This window comes from Syngnathus leptorhynchus, chromosome 18, assembly GCF_054491065.1.
Source record: "Syngnathus leptorhynchus isolate UIUO chromosome 18, UIUO_Slep, whole genome shotgun sequence".
NCBI classification, from domain to species: domain Eukaryota; kingdom Metazoa; phylum Chordata; class Actinopteri; order Syngnathiformes; family Syngnathidae; genus Syngnathus; species Syngnathus leptorhynchus.
In genome coordinates this window covers 5708966-5729335 of record NC_141212.1, presented here as the reverse complement: position 1 = coordinate 5729335, position 20370 = coordinate 5708966, and the positions used below count along the sequence as shown (strand labels likewise).

The following is a 20370-nucleotide window of genomic DNA, read 5'->3' as shown; positions in this document are numbered from 1 at the left end:
AAACCTCCTTTTGGATATTGTAGTTCACAAGTAGCACTTTCCCTGAGTTCACAATACTAAAAGGACTACAATTCCCAACGGGCTTTTTCCTTGCGACCGGAGTGCGTTGTTTTCTTCTGCAGACGCGGCTAGTTCAAGTTGCCATAGTACGAGGATGCATAATTTCCTTTTTTTTCTTTTGAGTAAAAATCATGCGTGTGACGTGGAGGACACCTTAGCGCAATATATTTTATCTTTTGCCGCTGGCCATATGTAAGGTTGTGCACTCTTTATACAATTACATGAGTGTTTGGAAAGGTTAGCTTGCTAGCTTTTAGTGTTTGCCACTTGTTGCTATCATCAAGCGGAGCATCCCAAACAACGCAATGAGAGCGTTGAATGGGCAATCGAAAATATATGTATTTTATCAGTCTAATTATTTATTAGAGGGTTTTCTTAGCAAAGCAATAGCTTCCCAATTTTGTCGCGAATGTGCTATGCAATTCTTTTGTCATTGGGAGTTTTCTTTACTCAGGTTATTAATCTAAAAAATTGCGTAATCGCTCGTTGCCGAGCTATAATTCCAAAATATGGACACATCCAGTGGATCAGATTCGTGCGACAAATTGCGTAGACACAGATCGCAGGGTCATGAAGCCCACCGCAGATTTGCACGGGAAAGAGGCCGAGCCAGTGGACGAGCAGGTGACGGCCGAACAGCTGAGATGTCAGAGAAAATCAGCACACTATGCAGCACTTTGCAGGTACAAATAGTCATTCCTTTTATATTTTAAATAGAAGATGAAATGTTTGCAATTCAACTACACTAATTGTCTGGTTTGTCATCCACGTGAATAAATAAAGAAAAGAACTATAATGGTTCCATTAAGATATATGTAAAAAAATATATATCTTATATCACTGCATATTTTCATTACCACAACTCATGACTGACTGCACAATATCTTAAATACGAATGCATTTTATGATCCACGGTAGCATCTGTGTGAATGCTTGACTTTCAGCGGTCACACGATTTGTTCTGTCTCTTTGGCAGGATACTAATCGGAACTTGACCAAGGTGGACCAGATGCTGGGCCAGTACAGGGAGCATACTGACGACCAGGCTGAGGCCATGGCTTTGGTGAGACACCTGTTCAATCCATTCCCAGTGTAATGAAATTCTATTACACATTACACAGATGGCTTTTAATATACACAAGGTCAGGGTCACCTCATTTTATTTGAGTACACTTTCAATTGTAACCTTCCCTTGAAATCTAATATTTTGCTTCCTGAAATTAAATGAGTACTCAAATGGTAAATTAGACTGAAGTCCTGTCTCAAACCAGCTTGTTTGTTGCTTCAGCCATCTTTTTTTTTTCTGTTGTCTAGCTTCATGATAACCTGGAGGAGTCCATCAGTCAGTTGCAGGCACAGAGGCTAAGAACCAATGGTGTTCATAGCAGTGCTTCCGCCTCCAGCTTACAATCCAGTGACCTGGACGGTTGCCCTAGATCAGGTAGGGAACCCGAGCTTCCAAAATCTTGTCTGGGTTAATAATATAACTAAAAGAGATTAAATATGCAGAGTGATAAAGCTGAATGTGTTTGGCCGAGTTTTCCACCGGTCTGTTCACTCTTTTTTTTTTTCATTAATTCCAATGTGACCACAATGTGGAATTACAGATGGCAAACATATCAAGTCAACTTCCCCACGAAAAGACTACGCAGGAACGCCAGGGAGCAGGAGGAGGTCTCACTCGGCATGTGTTCGCTTCAAGAATAGCAGCTTGTCAGGAGAAGATGTAAGAATCTCAGATTTTTTACACAATTTTGGGATTTCCATTTATTTAGGTTGCATCTGATTGGAATGTAATTAAGACAGCATATTGTGTTTGTGTTTTAAAGACGAGATCCCACTTTTGTATTGCTTGTGTCTTATAATACCAACCATTACAGATCCACACACTGCAACAGTCCTTGATGGATCTGCGCTGCGACCAACAGAGACTCTCAGTGGACCTGGAACGAGAAATCGTCAGGAGAAATAGGTAATATTTTTATCGTGGTAAGTGATGATGGTACGTGTCCAGTAAGTATTCTTTAAAGCGCCTCACTGGGTGTGTTTATGTTGGTCAGAATCACAACACAGAGACACTTTTACTGTCACGAGTTATTTCTTTCTGACCAGTAGGTGTCTCTAGTGTGTATCTAAACCCACAAGAAAATCTTGCGTTATTCATCCTGTTGACAAGCTTTACTGCTGTCATGAATCCTCTGGGTGTCAGTGGGAACTATCTCAATGTCCACATATTGAGAAAAAAAAAATCCACTCACTTCATTCAGTATATTTAAATCAGTTGATCAACACAGGAACAAGGGGCCATGCTTTAAAACATCACAAAATGATCTTGGTTATTTAGCTACTCAAGATAAAAAACATTATTGGCTTGAATTATCATGCTGTACAGTATTACGCCTTAATAATTGAATATAATATATTTGAAAAAAAGGGTATGTGGCATGTGGATCGTCACCAATTTTTAAGATTTTACGAGATAAGTGACCTAGAGGGAAAAGATAATGATGTTCTGGAGAGCTGTTGAAGGCCACATTGAAAAGTCAAGAAGGCAATTTGTCTCTCAGTATAATTAAAAGGTTTGACAAACCTATTAAACACACTTCCCCTCCTGACGCTGTTGACTGGATCAAATTGAGAATATATTTTGCCACTTAAAGGCTGTAGAATTGTTTTAGAGTGTGTTGTGTAATATTTTCACTTTTTCTTTTCTGGACAGGTCTGATGTTGACACCAGGATTGTGATCGAGGGCCTCTCTGATCACGTGGCCCCTATACAGCGGCATGACTCTGTAAGTGATTGTGTTTCTGTGTACACTTATTTGACTTGCCTCCATGTATCTGCTAATTGTAAAAAAAAAAAAAAGTTCCGATGCCCATACATCAGGTTGTATGCACATCCTAAATATTGTCTTAAAAAAAAAAAAAAAAAAAGACAACCAACTTCTATGAGCCAAGTTGTCTGCATTTTTCATACTGTAATTCTACATTGGACCACAAGGGAGCACTGTGTTGCTTTACTATATTATTTCATAATACTGCTTACCTCGGGATGAGCTCACATTTCTGAATACAAAGCAGCTCCCAATTCAATTTATATCTCTCGCCACCATAATGTCCTAATGGGAGAATGACACACCCAAGGGTGAGGGAAATAAAAATATCCACCCCCTTAGAAAACCCCCCCCAAAGTAAATAAACGCATAAGAAAATGATGAAGAGGAACTAATCTATTTTATCTCAAAAGTTAAGTAGATGAGGGGAAGCGCAGGGCACATTTATTCCCCACCGATGGGCCCGCTGTGATGTGAATCAAATAGATGATGAGTCACTTGGGTAGCTGTTATTGCTAGCACCCGACAATTCATCACTATAGCCTCCTTATAATGTTCGGGTTTGAGTGGGGATGTGAAGCCCCCCCTACAAATGCACTATCATGCCTGTGGGTCTGGATGATGTCGTGTTCTATAGACTTTGGAGCGACACAGTTTCAGTGAGAGAGAGGACGCCGTGACGTCCAGACTACTGAACGCAGAAAAGGAAAAATCCAAGGTGAGTACAGATTTGAGTATATTGTAGATTTATAGGTGTTCCAATTTTCTGACATCTAATAACATCGCCATGCTCTCTTTTCAGATGGAGTATGAGCTTGAGAGAGTTCAAAGACAACTGACTCAGTCAGAGGACAGCAGAGAGTCGCTGGTTCAACAGGTTTGTATTTATTTTATCTGGATGAACTATGCTGGGCGTAAATGTGAATGCACACAGGAAACCTGGAGTCTTCCCTGCAAACTCCCCTGAAAGAAATCTCAGTTGTTTAATATTCCGACGTTTTCGCCACGTGCGGGTGATGATTCACAGGTGGAGACTATGAGAGGCGAGCTGCAGCGGACCAGGATGGAGAAGATGGAGCTTCAGCAGGTCTGGCTGCAGTCTAGTCAGTCTGGCAACTCGACAGGCAGGGAGGAGGGAAGATTACGAGGTGCGCAATGTCGGTGATGATGAAGGTGTCAAGAGTGTGATTAGGCAGTTTGTTTTTATTTTATTGCTAAACTATTTAATTAATGTTTTTTTTTAATGAATGAATAATGAAAAAAAGAAAAGGTAGGTAGGTAGGTACTTAATACATCCTGCGAGGGAAGTTAAAAATTATGGAGAACAGTTTGAGCAATAGTGAGAAAATGTCATTTTTAGTACACCAAAGTGGGAACATTAGTTGTAAAACTAGACTTTTACGATTATTTTCTGGGGTGGAAAAAACAAAGTACACAGAGAAATCAACCAAAAATCTGCGGTGTTTTTTTTTAAATTTATTTCGTTGAGAGTGGAAAAAAATCTCCAAGGCAAAAGAAAAAAAAAAAGGTAATTTGACAAAACATTTATTTGTGGTAGCTTTGGTGCATGAAGAACTATTTAACAGTTGACATCTTAAATAAAACCAAACTAAATCAGTGGGAAAACATTTTTTTTTATTCGTTGCAAGAATAAATTAGAACTTTAGAAAACAACATGGGTCTGATTTTAGAACGCTTCAGTAGATCAGGACCTGCTGCCCTTTTTTGGTTTATAAACAGACCAGAACTTATTAAATTGAACCCTCTTGTTACATCAAATAAAATAAACAGTACTATTGACAACTACTTTTGTTATGATCACAATGTTTTCCTGTGTGTGTGTCTTTTCTATATTAAATATATGTAGACAATTCAGACATGGAGAAAGAGTTGGCGGAACTACGAGCTCAACTGCGGAAAGTATCAGTCAATAGTGAGGTTGAGGAGCTCAAGAATGCATTGGACCGCAAAGAGAGAGAGCGGATCCAGCTGAGTATCCAATTAGAGGTGTGTCTTATTTTATTTTAGATTTTTTTCTGCAGTGTTTTTATTTTGTCTAAAGGGTATTCCAATTTTAAGTTGTTCATTCTGACCTTTCTCTGACCTTTATTTTTTTACACTAGGGCTTGTCTGCAGACTTGGCACGACGGGAGCAACAACAAGTGCGAATGCTTGAACAACTGAGGGATTTACAGGTGTTTCTCACTTTCATCAGCTCATGCTGTAAACAATGATTGATTAGTATTGATTCTTTGATTAGCATCATAAAGTGCATTATAAAAGTATATTTTTCAAAATATACAATTGAACTTTCTTTTCAGAGTCGACAGCAGACCGAGAGGACTGAGACAGAGGAGTTACTCCAGGAGAGCACAAGGAGCAGAGAAGAACTAAGGACCAAGGCCCAAAAGGCCGTGCGTCAATGGAGGGCAAAGTGCAATCGACTCCAGAAGGAGTTAGAGGAAGCCCGGGTTCACATTCAGATGCACATTGACAAAGCAGCACAGGTCAGTCAGGGCAGGCATTTGTTAAATGACATTAAAAGTACTAACTGACTAGTTTTTCTGAGTCTGTGTGTGACTCGGTGTGAAATTTGAGGTAGCTCTCCCCCAAGCTAGAGTGATTCATGTTCATTATTTTGCTGTCAAACATAGCATTGAAACATAGAGTGTGAATCAGTATGTGAACATTCTGTTTCGATGCTTTGATTTAGTGCCACTAATAATTAGCTAAAATGAAGCTTCAGTTTTGCCTCGTGAACCAGTTGTATTTTTTTTTCATTTCTCTGGATGGCATTCTGTTCAGAATTGGACTGAATGGAGTCTGACTTGCCATTTCATAAACCCCTTCATTTAAACCAACAGTGCCATCTAGAGGAAGTCAAAAAATACAACTGGTTCATGAAGCAAATTTGAAGCTTCATTTTCTCATCACTAGTTGCTATACTTGCTTCAAAGGAAGCTGTGTGTATCCAAAAACACAGTGAACTAAATCTTCCCCAAGTACAGTGACTTCTTATTGTGTCATTGAATTGATAGCGTCATCACGTTTAAGGGCAAGTGACTTAACGTGGTAACTTGAGAAACCTAATTTTCAACTGAGACGTCGATATACAATTACACAGCAAAGAGGAACCCGTGTTCACTGTTAAAAAAAGATAAGATTTAAAAAATGGAGAACATCTCAAAAGTTTTTGCCATTACTAGTATCATTAGCATTCATGAACAAACTTCCAAGAGGTGAGAAAAGAAGCAGAACATCTCATACCTAGCCTAGTGGTTTGACACCAGCAATCTCCGATTTGCATAAAACTACAGTGGCTGAATTATTTATGCTTTTTTTATTTGGTGCAATTTCTCCATGATGGTTTTTCACAGTTAGAAATGCCTTGTAAAATAAGCACAAGAAGGGGAATCCTTATAAACTATTAAAATAAACTGTCATCAATGATAGATGATAAAAACAGTGTAGCTTTAGATTAAAATTGCTAGTCAACTCAAACAAAAGAGTGTTAAGGGCATTTGAATTTCTTGCTAATGTTCACAATTTGTGGGAGGAAAAAAAAAAAAAACTTCAAGAAGATGCTGGGATACTTTGCGGTTCTCTCCAGATGCACTTGAGATGATGAGCCAATTTACTAGTTAGTGTGAAAACTGCAGGAGACTCCCACCTGGAATATTTGCTGTGATGTGAATGAATTATGAATTAATTTCCACCCCTTTATTGAATAAGGATATATAACAAAGAGCGCAATTGAATTATTAGTTCCTTAGCGACAGCAAAGTCCTTTAAAATATCGAGTCAAAGCCCCAGAGTATTAGAAGCGATCTGCCTCCTTGCCAGGTGGAACCAGTTTTCTGTCAATACAAGAACTGCCGACACTTCCTCCTACCATCGTCAAATGTTGGCAGAGCTCTTCTTTGTTTTCCGTTTCCCCTCCCTGTCGTCTCCTGTGATTTTTTTTTTTCCTTTTCCCTCGTCTTTCCGTCACTCTTTCTGTTCTTCTCTCCAGGTAGCCAAAGAAAGGGAGGGTTCCCACACCCAGCTAAAGGCGCTGAGCCAGCAGGTTGGAGCTGCCCGCAGAGAGCTGGCTGAAAGCCTACAACGTTTGGCCTCGTGTGAAGAGGAGCTGCACCGCAAGGATGTGGCGCTCTCGGAGAGCTGCCAGCGCCAACTGGCTCTGGAGCAGGAAACCCGGGAGGTGAACATCCCTCAATACTGTGTACATCTCAGGAGGTGGCCATTTTGACACTCTGTTAACTGAAAATGTAATCATAGGTGAAGGAGACCTCTGCTGCTCTTCAGAGAGAAGTTAGGCATCAGTCGGACAACCTGGCAAGACTCGAGGAAGAGAATCGGAGGCTTGTAGAACAAGCCGACACGCAAATATGTCTCAGTCAGAAACATCAGAATAAGCAGGCGGAGCTCCAGGTTACTCTGAGTCAAATGACCTCAACCCATGCTCAGCTAGCACACCGCTTGACTGAGGCAGAAGCTTCCAAGAAGGAGCTTCAGAAGGTCACAACTGAATTGCAGGCCAAACTGGCCGTGGTTCAGGAAGAGCCGGACACGCTGAGGAAACAGCTGCGGCTCGAGAGAGAGATTCATCAGAAAGAGTTGGACAACCTGAAGGCTACTATTGAAGAAGGCAAGACGAAGAACAAAGAAGTGCACGACATGCTCCGACTGTGTCGTCAGCAGCGAGATGAAATCCATTCACATCTAAATGCTGTTCAGGTTAGAATCAGATTTTTTTTTTTTAAGCATGAACCCCTCACCCCTATTTAAGGCTATGCAGTGATATTATGAAGGTGCACGTTCTTCACTGATATGGATGAATGTAGGACATTAGCTGTCCTCATTGGCATTATCAGTGAGGACAAGGACGTGTTCTAGAAAGTTCTGCCCCATGGGTCCTCTTCAAGCCCACCCAATATTCAAATAGCAGAGCCAGAAGCGTATATTTCCGTTCAGCCTCAGCCATCATTGAGGAATTATAAGAAACGCTTAAAATAGCTCTTTTTCCTTGTCCTTGTCCTTTCTTGGTTTCCCCTCCACTGTATTATCCTTTTTCCTCGTAATCCCTTCCCTTGTCGCCTCCCTCCAGCTTTAATTTTTCATTTTACTTCTGTTTCCTTGCATCTTTTTATCCCTTGTATTTTTCCCTCAGTGGCACACAGTTCATTCCAAGTTCTCAGTCAATGTTAATTACACTCTAATAAGTACTTGATGCAGTTTATAATGCATTTCTCCATTGTCAACGCACCTGCTCTCCATTAGGAAGGCGCAGTGTCAGAGAAGAAGTTATGCGAGGTGCTACGCGTCAAGTTGGACAGGATGAAGGATGAGTGTGACAAGATGGCTGTGCAGCTCAACTCAAAAGAGGATGCACACGCAATCCTCTATAAAAAATACCAGCTGCTTCAACTGGAACTGGATGAAGTGAGTGGAATCTCGATTTAAATGACGTGAGGTAAAAAAAATTAAAAAATTGTGATATTGTATTTATAGTATAGACTGCACAACACACTGATGAATAACTAGTTTTCAAAACAGACTAATAACATTTTTTGGAAATATTTCAAAATGAAATGTTGGGATCAAATATTTAAAAATAAAAATTATTTAAAAAAAAAATTATTAGTAATTAAAATTGCTAACAATATCTCTATTTTTGTTTTTAAAGTGAAATTTTTTTTTAATTTTGGAATTGACATGAATTCGATGCACAATTTGTCTCCGCGGACCACCTTAAATGATGTGGCGGGCCGTATCTAGGCCCCCGGGCCTTGACTTTGACACCCCGTGCATCACAGAAACAAATTAGAAGGTGATCAGATCCATTTATTTACTACACACAATTAAAACATGCTGAGTTTTTTTTTGTTGCTTTGTCAGCACTATTTCAAGTACTTTAAATCGTAGATGTTTTACAACAACAGATGGAGTCTTCACTCTCCTCTCTTGACAGGTAGGAGGATCTCTTCAGGGTATCCATGTATTGACTCTTAATCGGCTGACGAAAAAAAAAAGACTTGTTATTCATGTATCGTGGGTAGTTTTTCATGAAGAGACAGAATGATGACCCACAGTCCCCTTGGCTACACTGTTCAGTTACTTCCTGTGTTCCTGACATATTGATTGACTGTGCCCTGGAAGAGACCCTGAAACTATTGACAGAGCAGACCAGTAGAAAACGGTTAACCAGGTTCTGTTTGTGTAGGAGGAAAGCAAATGACACTTTAATGCCTAAAGTTGTTTGTGTTTTTCCCACTGCATTTCGCTGTTTTGGCATTTTTGTTATCCTGATCAACTTTTATATTCTCTATAGGTTACGTCAGATATGACAGGATCAGAACTTGTCAGATTGGAAGAGAAAGTAGCACAGATGGAAATAGAACACGAGGCCATTCTTTCTTCCATCAGTGATGAACTCGATGTCGCTCTTCAAGTTCTGCCAAGGAATGATGACGATAACTTCCAAGTACGCTACTTTCTGCCCATGCGTCCATCACATGACACCAAAACATGTAGTTTAATGGATTTACATTTGAATTGCACGATTTTATTATGTTGCATGGAAAGCTCAGAATTGGCTACATTTGTTTTAGCAGGTAACTAAGAAAACTGGACCAGTAAAAGACCCTTCCATTTGGCTAGCGGAGACAAAGGTATGATTATTGTGTTACTCTGTCAAATTTATTTCTACAAAATACGATTAATAGAGCCCTGTTGATAGAAGAAAAAACACTCTCCAATCCATTCGGTGTGCATTTTTTCCTATTCTGACGAACCAGTCCAAGATACGTTGGCTACGTGAGGAGGTGCGGGAGCATGACACAAGAGGAGAGCGACTCAGGATGCAACACAAGCACACCAGGGATGAGCTGAAGGCTCTCACGCAGACTCGGGCCACAGACCGAGAAGCTCTCTTGCGCCGGCTGGACGAACAAGAAAAGCTGTTACTCTCAATCAGTGCTGAAAAAAAAGGTACAAAATAATATCAATGCATTCATTCTGCTATTTTTGTATGTTAGCATATGACCACATAGCATCGTGACATTTTAATTTGACCTTATTAAATTCAGAATTAACAAAGTGCAAACTTAAGGAATTTCATCCATTCTTGATAAACATCAGCAGATATATACAAATACTTAATCTAATCTAGCAGCAGTAATAAAAAAAAAATGTCACAAGTAATTTGACCCTTTTTTAATAGCTTCTGTGATCCTTTTAAATAGTGTCAGCGTCTCAGATTGTGTTCCCCTTCGCCTGCGATCTTATCAGTTGATTTCGCAGAAGCTCCTCCTCAGCATACCGCACGCTTCATCTCTTCATCCACTTTTCCCTCACCTCTCATCCAGTAATGTGATGTCTGGATCATCAAGTCATTTCATCAGCAGGTCAACTCATTTCGATAGATGTTCAGGGCAGACAATATCAGTATGGCTGGAACCAATCAGCTATTTATACAAAAAAAAAAACTTCCATCTCTTAGACAGGAAATGGAATTACTGTAGTTTGTCGTGTATACAGTGACTTAACATCTTCTCAACAAGGTGGCATTCCAATTGCTATAGTTGAACCCGTATAACCTTTTGCGAGATTATGGTCGTGGACTCGTCTATCAAATTCTAATGTGAGCGATGTTTTTATTAAAGCCACTTAATTGCTCACCTCAGGCAACTGCATGTTAATGGCAGCAGTCAGCAGAACTTTCCCGCACTTATTTATTATTCATCTTTGGTTTTCTAATGCATGTAATGCTGTTTGTCCTGATGCAAAGAAGTTATGCTCAACGTGAGAGCTAAAAATTAAGATCCATTAATTCAGCTCGGAATGAATATTTTGGGAATTTGAAGTACACCGTATTGACCCGAATATAAGACGTTTTTTTTTCATTGAAATAAAACTGAAAAAAGGAGGGGTCTAGACAAAGTTTTTTTTTCAAACTTGAGTCTTGAAAAAGAGGGGGTTGTCTTATATTCGGGTCAATATGGTATTTGTTTTCTGTAGTCGAAGAGATGGAGGTGTGCAGTCATCCCCAGGCCGATTTTTGACTTTCAGATGAGCACATAAAGATTTTGTACGCTTAACAAGTAATTTTTATGGAGCATTTCCAAGCGCAAATGGTTTGCGAAAAGTAGCTGGAGACATCAAGTGTTTTTCTGTTGATTTGTCAGGGGAGCAGTTCTCACATCAGGATGCACTTAAGGCTCAGTGAAGATGCGTTTCAATTTCAAAGCATTTCCCATTCTGCGAACATTTACTCAACCCTACGACTGATATTGAGCAACGTGGCAGAGTAATCACTGGAACAATTTCACAATAGCCATTGAAAATGTGTTTGAACATTGCCTCTTGCATTTTGATTCATGTTGTCTTGCTGGGAGTTAATTGACACAGCTTGCAAGGTTAATTTAGCACATTATCATGCAAAGTAAAATGTGTAAATATTGTGTGGCAGTGTGAAATATAATCAGTTACCAAACAACAATGTCATTAGACAAACAATCAGTAATTGCAACTGAAAACAATTTGCAGCTATAATTATCTGCAAGCTGAAAAACGGAAGAAAAAAAAATCCTGCATTCCAGAATTTAATCACATATCCAAATTTTCCCCTTAGAATTGCTGGAGGGGAATCGCAAGAAGGATGAAGAAATGAGAAGTCTACAGGTTAGCATGCATTGATCAATTGCTGTCATAAAGTAATGTTGAAATGGCCACCGGTGGTCTTGTCTCCATCCCGCTGTGCGACAACATCCGCCATCACCTTTACTGGTGTCGGACTGCCCCCCAACCCAGCACCTCCACCAGGCTTAGACACTCACTTGCCAAGAGTCAAATACCCGAGATCCATCTGCTTCGACTCGACGACACCTGGCAAAAACGTGTGCGCAATTATTCAGCTGTCCCGTACCCAGTCGAGCCATTAATTATGAAGGATGAGCGCTGTGGAAAGTAAATTAGAAAGACAAGTAGGGGGAAAGTTTCAGAGTTAAAGAAATCCTTGTTAGAAACTGACAATGCATGCAAAACAGATGGGGGAGAAGCAGGTGTGCGTTCGAGGGGCATTTAAGAATCATAGCATCGCTTACATGCATCGTTACCGGGGGCATATCAAGTCAGGACCTTGATGAGCAGTCGGGAAAATTTGCTTCGGTGTGTTTGAAATAAGAAGCCATTTGTCTGTCAAAATCTTCAAATCCCTAACATTTATTTTCCTTGTTTCCCCATTATGAGTACTCTTCTGTCATCACACACACACACACACACACACACACACACACACACACACACACACACACACACACACACACACACACACACACACACACACACACACACACACACACTTTTAGTGTTAGAGCAAATTACCGGGTTTAAATGTTTCTCTGCACAAGCTGTGTATTCTGTCCCCTCATGCTAATTTGCCAATGGCAGTTTTGTGATCATCTGCTATCTTTTGCTTTTGCAGGATCGTGTTTTGGATCTTGAGATGGTAAGGTGTCACTATTGGTGGATACAGATAAGCTAGAAATTAAAATCACAAGTTTAGGTGGAATTATATATATGTATGTATTTATAGGTATATGTATATGAGTATGTATGTATGTATGTATATATATATATATATATATATATATATATATATTCTTTTTTTTTTTAAACGCAAATCCAAATGATTATTGGATTAATTGATGGAATAATCAATTCTAAAAAAATTCTGTGGCAATCATGGCTCTTGTTTAGAAATGAGGTCATAAATGATGTCATTGTCGTCCAGTGTAAATATACTATTCAGGAAGTGGAAAAAAAAAAAAAAGGAATACCTCAAATTTAAATCTTTTGTAAATTTTAGCCCTGAAATAACTGAGAATTAATTCAAGGTTCCAGTATTTTTCAATTACATTTTTTTTGAAAAGCTGTCTATCACTTTGAGTTATGCAGCTTCACTTGCTCCATCCAGTCTCTCGTTAGTTAGCCAGCGACTGCGGACTACCATCAAGTTAAATCATTTCTGCAACAATAGTATCCATCGACCCACTTTCTCCCCCGCCTGGCCGGGTGTCATCCCACTATGCGAGTGTGTCATCCAAGAGTCTAGCAATGTAACAACTGCATCTTTTTAGCCAAACATCTCCATCTGACTTGGATCAGAAGACTATTAAAAGACGCAACGCCAAGAGAAATAGAACACGCTACTATTTAAGAGGTCTCTTCATTAAAAAATGCAATGACAGCAAGCTGACAAGAGATCCACATTTAAGTTTTTGGATTAGCTAACGGGGGGAACATAATTCCGCTCAAGCATACTATTTTCTTGACCATTTACAACAACTGATTGCCAAAGACTCAATAGGCCCAATTCGAATCCTGCCAGCATCATTATAATCGATTCAACAGTGACCCAAAGCCAATGTGGGTGTCAGGAGATAATAAATAGGAAAAAGGTCCTATTCACATTTGCCATGAAAGGAACAATAATGGTGGCAACTGTGCACCATTGTTACTGGACAGATTCTTCCATCATCTGTGCAAATACAAATACGCTGTCACATGATCCAGAGCTGTTATTATCCGTAGAGAAGTGATGCAGGCCTGCAGCCGTCGCATGTAATCGTGGCTTCAGATGAGAATTGGACTGGAAGTGATGCCTCATTTCACTTTCCTTCTCTATGGAATCATTTGTTTTTATTTGGAGCAAGTCTGTAAACAGTATTTAAGGAGGAACAATTAAGGGAGGGAAGCTCATTATTTTGTGGTTTTGATTGTCACTTGGCTGTTGTTTATTGTTACATAGTGATGGGAAGATTTAAATTTGCTTCATGAACCAGTTTTATTTTTTGACTGGGGTTTAAAAGGGTTTTAAGAAATGACAAGTCAGTGTGCTTTCAGTGCAGTTTTAAACAAAGTGCCATATAGAGGAGTGATAAAATACAAGTGGTTCATGAAACAAATTTGAAGCTTCTTTTTCCCATCGCTACTGTTACATGATTTTATTTTAGTTTTTCTACCATTCATTAGAACTCAAGAGCAGCAATGGACTACTTAAAGTTTATCCCAGAGAAGCAATATCTGACAGACAATTTCAAAGACTTAGAGGTAAGGCTGCTAGATTTTTGTTTGTGCTTATTTAGTAAAAGACAAAAGTTAATATTCAGATGTTATATGGTTTCCATTTGGTGCTATCAGGAATCACAACGGCAGAAAGAGGTGGTTGAGCAGTGCTACACTACACACAAAGAAATCGTCTGGGACCTGCAGCACCAGCTTGATGAGTCGAAACGGAAAATCCATGAGTGCAGGGTACGATACACACGATTTGTAAAAAAAAATTTGCATTGCAGAAAGTCTAGTGCTAGTGGTGTAGCCTTTTCTTATGAGGTCATCCTGTCTTTCAGGAGGAGAAGTTAGACGCCACTACCAGAAGTATGAAACTGGCTTTTCTGGCTTCCTCCATTAAGAGCCCCAGTGCATTTTTTAGCAGCTCTGTGGGATCCGATACACTGTGTGAGTTTGTATTTTTGATATTAACAAAGAAAGAGAAAAAAAAAAAATCACTCTTATTACTTTACACTCCCATATCAAAGGCATAACAATATTGTTTTTGTGTTATTATTTTATATATATTTTATCTAGAATTATTTTTTATTTAATTTTTTTGTTTATTATTTAATGATCATGTGGTTGCTCGCATATCCAAGGCTAAAGATCAAATCAATACGTATTGTTGTATTGTATTATTTTGTATAAATTTTATTTAGAATTATCATTTTTTTAATTTTCTTTTTTGTTTATTATTTAATGATCATATGTGACACACGGTTGCTCGCATATCCAAGGCTAAAGATCAAATCAATACGTATTGTTTTCAAAAGTCTACTGGACTTTCAGGAATTATCGTATACTTGTCATTTGATATCAAATCTTTTACGTGTTATTTGTCCGAGAACATTTATCATTGAATGCTCGATTTAAAATAGCCATCAAATACATCAGCATACCAGAAAATACACAGATAGCTATCGAATCTCAAAAGGTGTACATTTTTTTGCTTGAATTTCAGGAGGAACATAAAATGTCCTCTTACCTTTAGAGGTGAACTGAGATTGACCTTTTCTAAAGCTTTCAAGCCGTTCAATGTTTCAGCAGCTGCTTTTTCGACAAGTGTACAAAAAGTAAAAATACATGTATCCCCACAATTCCTGTAAAATTGTTTCTGACACATGCCTGATGTTTTTTTTTTTCCTTCATTTTTTAAATTCATTCAAATGGAAAATAAAACAAAAACATCCTAACCATTCAAGACCGTTTAACCTAAGACCCACTGTTGTAAAATAATTTGAATTTTATTTCCCCCCCAGCTCCACACAAACGCCTGACCACTTCCGACTTGGACGACTCCGCAGTCAACATGGCCAAATTCCTCACAGATCTTTGACAGCTCTACTACTACAAATGATTATTATTATTTATTTTTTCTAACACCAAACTGGTGCTCAACCACAACAAAAAACAACTCAACTCCACTAAAAAGTATCAGCAGTAATCTCCCCTGACTACCTCAAACACACAACCACTGATGTCGCCACGCCTCAAAAGGTGCACATTTACGACTGTAACAAAAAAAGGGATTGTTGAATTTAATTTATTTATTCCAGTACATCGAGTATATCAGACAATGTGTTCAAAGCTTGCCACGGTGTAACACAACAAACATGACTGAAGAGCTCACCCCAGTGCCTTTTGCATTTTTTAAAACAATGTGTCATCATGAGAGTATTTTGTTTGTGTCATATATTTTTAAAAGAAACACTGAAGTCTTTTTTTTTTTTTAATTTTTATGAACTGTGAAGTATACGCTCTTGAAAGAAATCCTGATGGGGCCTCATGTTTGTTTTTCAAGGAACCCCTGGTACCGATTCATTTAATTTTCTTTGCAAAGGATTTGCTTTGCGGCAAGAGACTGCAGCTTCTCTCGTCGAGAGATATTTATTCATACTTTTTCATTGACTAAATCAAACAAAGAGAAGGACCTTCTTGTGGAGCCTGCTGTGTAAATATTTTTCTGTACAATATCATCTCTTTAGAGCCGCATGCACTTTTAGTTTACAATCTTTATGTTGACAGTGTTACAAATAACGTTCCTTATTTTACTGTCGTAGTTTTTTTCTTCATCTTGATGTTCTGTTTTGATATTTTAATGTACATTCTAGATCCTGATCTGTATTTTAATGTTCTTATTTTATGAGCCAATTGTATGCCGAATGACAACTTCCTTCTTTAAAATGAAGCTTGAGCTCCAACAACCTCGCAAAAATATTCTTTTTTTTTTGCAATCTGATAAAAGCCTGTGAGGGCGGCTAATCTATTTCCCAACAGATTACGTTTACGTTGATATTTGCACTTTTCTGAATAAATCACATTTGGTGGATTTAGCATTCATTTTCCCCCTCAGAGACGGCACTGGCTCCCTAACGTGTTTTTTTTCATACTGTAAGGCGCCTGCTTATTTTCACTGTGTTAGCTAGCAAAACACATTTAAACACACATATTTATCCTGCTGGTCCCAGCACACTCGTTTTCCCACCTACGCTTTGCCCTGTCATTAGTCCAGCTTTATTTCAGCTCGTCAGGTGATGGATGAAAATTTGCAGAATTTCAATCCTCTTTACCGTAGAGGAAATAATGCTTATTAATAAAACAAAAAAAAACAAAAAATAAAAAAAGGCTTATTCAGTTCGAAAACTGAATTGAAATTGGAGAGAAACTAACAAAATTGAATTATTTCATGAAACACGGGCAGACATTTTTTTTTGGAGTGTTCTAAATTTTTGAAAGCCATTTAAAAAAATGATTTATCCTCGGCCCCTTAAACTTTGGATAATTATTCCAGTCACAGCTTTGCTTCCATATGCTCCATGTCCATTACAACAGGTTGTTACATTTAGCATTTTCAAACCCACTGTGCCCCCGTGAAGACACGAGAGGGTTCAAAATAAATCGGGTGCATACTATGCAAACACTCCCATAAAGCCAGTCTCATGAATACATTGTCAGGGCTCATTGAATATCTCCTCAGTAAAACACCCATTAAATGCAAATCCCCTCGAACATCCACAACCCGTAGCCAATCACAAAAAGTGTTGTCCACAGCTACTTACCTCCACCGAGGTGCAAGCGTAAGCCTTTGCAGCCGTCGCCAAGCATATTCCCATTAGAGCAAACCTATTTGGCTTGTGCTACAAGCCATTCAATCAGGCAACCATGCTCTGATTTTTTTTCTTTAAGCCCGGAAGGCTACGAGTGCATCCAGCCAAAGCCATTCAATAAGTGCAGAATCTCAGCATCATTCCCCCCCCCGCTTACAAACATAATATATTTGAGTACAATTGCCGTACAAATATTTTTATCGATGATGTGTTGTAAAATAAGATGACGTAGGCATCTTCGCTGTTCATTGAATATGCAACAGACACGGATGAGAAGTGTCACTTCCATGCTTGATAACTGATGTTGAAAAGCAGTCATGATGACCTCTTGGCACTGTGAGTGGGAGCTTCATCGGATCTCTTTACGGCCCTCACACCACATGATGGTATGACAACGAAGCTCCATGGCAACTAGACCGTTAACAGCGAATGGACTGAGTAATGTGGTTTAATGTCTTTCAAAGGGAATATTAGAAAGTCCCTGTTGAGCTGGGTGCACTTTGTGATTCTCCAGTGATCACTTCCAATTAGCCTATTATACAAATGTCAAACTGCAATATAAAAATAGCGAGATACCTATAGCCAGACAGACAGATATAGAGATTAGATAGAGCTATATAAAGATTAGATAGATAGATAGAGAGATAGAGAGATAGAGAGATAGAGAGAGAGAGAGAGAGAGAGAGAGAGAGAGAGAGAGAGAGAGAGAGAGAGAGAGAGAAAGTGAGAGAGTGGTCTTTTCTTTTAATATTAAAAAAATCCTTACTTTTATTATTAAAAAAGCCTCACTGTACAATGGTCATTGTCTATTATTTAAAAAAGTCATGATAGATGTTTTTTTTGTTTTAATAAAAAAGGTTTACCTGTGGACTACCAATGATTAAATGATTTTTTTGATCAATAACTATTATACATGCAACACTGAAGCTTGCCATGGAGTTTGGAAGTTCTCCTCTCGCTTCATGTTTGCTCTAATGTGACATAGTGTAATGGTTAGTGCTCCAGACTCTCATCTCAACAATCTGAGTTCGCCTCCCCCCCATCCTAAACTGATCCTTTTTTTCTTTTTCTTTTTTCTATAAATCAAATAATCAAAAATTATGGTCAAAGCTTAAATGAAAGTAAAAAGTGTCACACCTGCCCTCACCCCCACTTTCTGATTGGCTGTTTGATCCGTGACGTCACTCGGACACTCTATTAGGTACACCGCCATTTTCAGGTGTACCTAATAACAGGCCACTTTATTAGGGAAAAATCATGGTCAAGTGCCACACCCGCCCTCACCCCCACTTTCCGATTGGCTGTTTGATCCGTGACGTCACTCGGACACTCTATAAGGTACACCGCCATTTCCAGGTGTACCTAATAACAGGCCACTTTATTAGGGAAAAATCATGGTCAAAGCTTAAATGAAAGTGAAAAGTGCCACACCCGCCCTCACCCCCACTTTCTGATTGGCTGTTTGATCTGTGACGTCATTCGGACACTTCATTAGGTACACCGCCATTTTCAGGTGTACCTAATCACAGGCCACTTTATTAGGGAAAAATCATGGTCAAGTGCCACACCCGCCCTCACCCCCACTTTCTGATTGGCTGGTTGATCTGTGACGTCACTCGGACACTCCATTAAGTACACCGCCATTTTTAGGTGTTCCTGATAACAGGCCACTTCATTAGGGAAAAGTCATGGTCAAAGCTTAAATGAAAGTGAAAAGTGCCACACCCGCCCTCACCCCCACTTTCTGATTGGCTGTTTGATCTGTGACGTCACTCGGACACTCTATTAGGTACACCGTCATTTTCAGGTGTTCCTAATTACAGGCCACTTCATTAGGGAAAAATCATGGTCAAAGCTTAAATGAAAGTGAAAAGTGCCACACCCGCCCTCACCCCCACTTTCTGATTGGTTGTTTGATCCGTGACGTCACTTGGATACTCTATTAGGTACACCGCCATTTTCAGGTGTTCCTAATTACAGGCCACTTCATTAGTGAAAAATCATGGTCATAGCTTAAATGAAAGTGAAAAGTGCCACACCGGCACTCACCCCCACTTTCTGATTGGCTGTTTGTAATTTTGTATTTGTTGGCTTGTAGTTGACGGTGTTATTATATCGAATGTGTTTGTGTTTGAATAAAAGGTTGAAAAAAAGACGTTATGCCGACATTTGTTAATTTTGGTGGCACCAACTCATATAATGTAAAACACGTATATATTGTCATATAAAGCAGTTTATCAAATGTCTGATTTTATGTTTTGTTTGGCGAATATAAAAACAAGTAATAAAACACCAGACAAGTTATAACATAAATGTTTATTAAAATAATAATAATAATAAATAAAATAATAATAAAATTTCGTTCACTGAAAGGATTTGTTCTTTTGAACAAATCGTTCACTCACGAGCCAACACTAATGTAACACAGGCATTGTTGACATAAAGGACGATCGATGGATTCAATGATTTGGAGTGACAGATGTTTTGATAAAGGTGTTAATTATGTTATAGTTATTTGGATAACTGTCAATGTAACGTCAGGCCCGTTCTCAGCTCTTCGTTTGCGTTTATGTCACGTTAGCATACCGTGTCGTTTAGCCTGTTGTTGCTCGTTCATGTCTGTTCTTGGTGTTGGATTTTGTCGAATAAATTTCCCCCAAAATGCGACTTATGTTTTTTTTTCCACTTTATTGTACATTTTATAGATAATGCGACGTATATTCTGGAGCGACTTATCGTCCGAAAAATACGGTACTTGTTTTTTGTAACAGTTTAAAGGTGGAACAAATGAATGAAAGTTTCCTTGCACTTCTTGTTGTCATGGCCTGGGGCAGGATGAATGAGCCAATAATCCAACAATGAGCTTATTGCAGGTTAATGATATGAAATGGCATTTGGACAAAATAATATGAACCATGTGAAAAGACAGCAGGCAAAGCAGGAGCTCATAAGCTGGTGATGTGCACACGAAAAGTCATCGGCTACCGGTGTTGACCCTCCAGTAAATGTTTTCTCGCCTGGTCTCTTTTTCCTCTCTCTGCATGGATGAACAGTGTATACATTTACATAATCATCTATAGGTAAATGATACTACTCAGTTACACATTTCATTTATATGGAAATGCAAGTGCCGTTTGGTCTAAAAGGAATCCATTGAAGTGTTGGAAAGTGGTTGAGAAAATGTGTTTTGTTGAATAGTTGCTGGCGGAGACGATATCAGCACACCTCCATCTCCCCACTCCAATGACACTATC

At 39.0% G+C, this 20370-nt stretch overlaps 1 protein-coding gene across 2 annotated transcripts; it reads left to right on the top strand.

The window, feature by feature from the left end:
- Positions 1 to 100: 100 nt before the first annotated feature.
- cep128 (centrosomal protein 128) lies at positions 101 to 16363 on the top strand. 2 transcript variants are annotated; one of them, XM_085938188.1, is made up of 24 exons: positions 101 to 743; positions 1037 to 1123; positions 1375 to 1501; positions 1668 to 1786; positions 1941 to 2032; positions 2780 to 2852; positions 3532 to 3612; positions 3697 to 3771; positions 3922 to 4042; positions 4762 to 4901; positions 5018 to 5089; positions 5216 to 5401; positions 6907 to 7095; positions 7173 to 7631; positions 8175 to 8336; positions 9226 to 9378; positions 9509 to 9565; positions 9692 to 9884; positions 11527 to 11576; positions 12379 to 12402; positions 13929 to 14006; positions 14097 to 14210; positions 14306 to 14414; positions 15269 to 16363. In XM_085938188.1, the coding sequence occupies exons 1-24, from the start codon at positions 570 to 572 to the stop codon at positions 15343 to 15345; spliced, it is 3012 nt and encodes a 1003-aa protein (XP_085794314.1). In that variant the 5' UTR covers positions 101 to 569; the 3' UTR covers positions 15346 to 16363. The 2 variants fall into 2 exon arrangements, with proteins under 2 accessions (XP_085794314.1, XP_085794313.1); XM_085938187.1 differs by having other exon boundaries at positions 9506 to 9565.
- The last annotated feature ends 4007 nt before the right edge of the window (positions 16364 to 20370 follow it).

What these genes read in the sequence shown, in the direction of transcription:
- cep128 (XM_085938187.1), top strand. Translation starts at nt 570, where the DNA reads ATGGACACATCCAGTGGATCAGATTCGTGCGACAAATTGCGTAGACAC. An exon ending in CACATCTAAATGCTGTTCAG is followed by an intron (nt 7,632 to 8,174) that starts GTTAGAATCAGA and finishes GCTCTCCATTAG; the next exon opens with GAAGGCGCAGTGTCAGAGAA. An exon ending in TTTGGCTAGCGGAGACAAAG is followed by an intron (nt 9,566 to 9,691) that starts GTATGATTATTG and finishes CTGACGAACCAG; the next exon opens with TCCAAGATACGTTGGCTACG.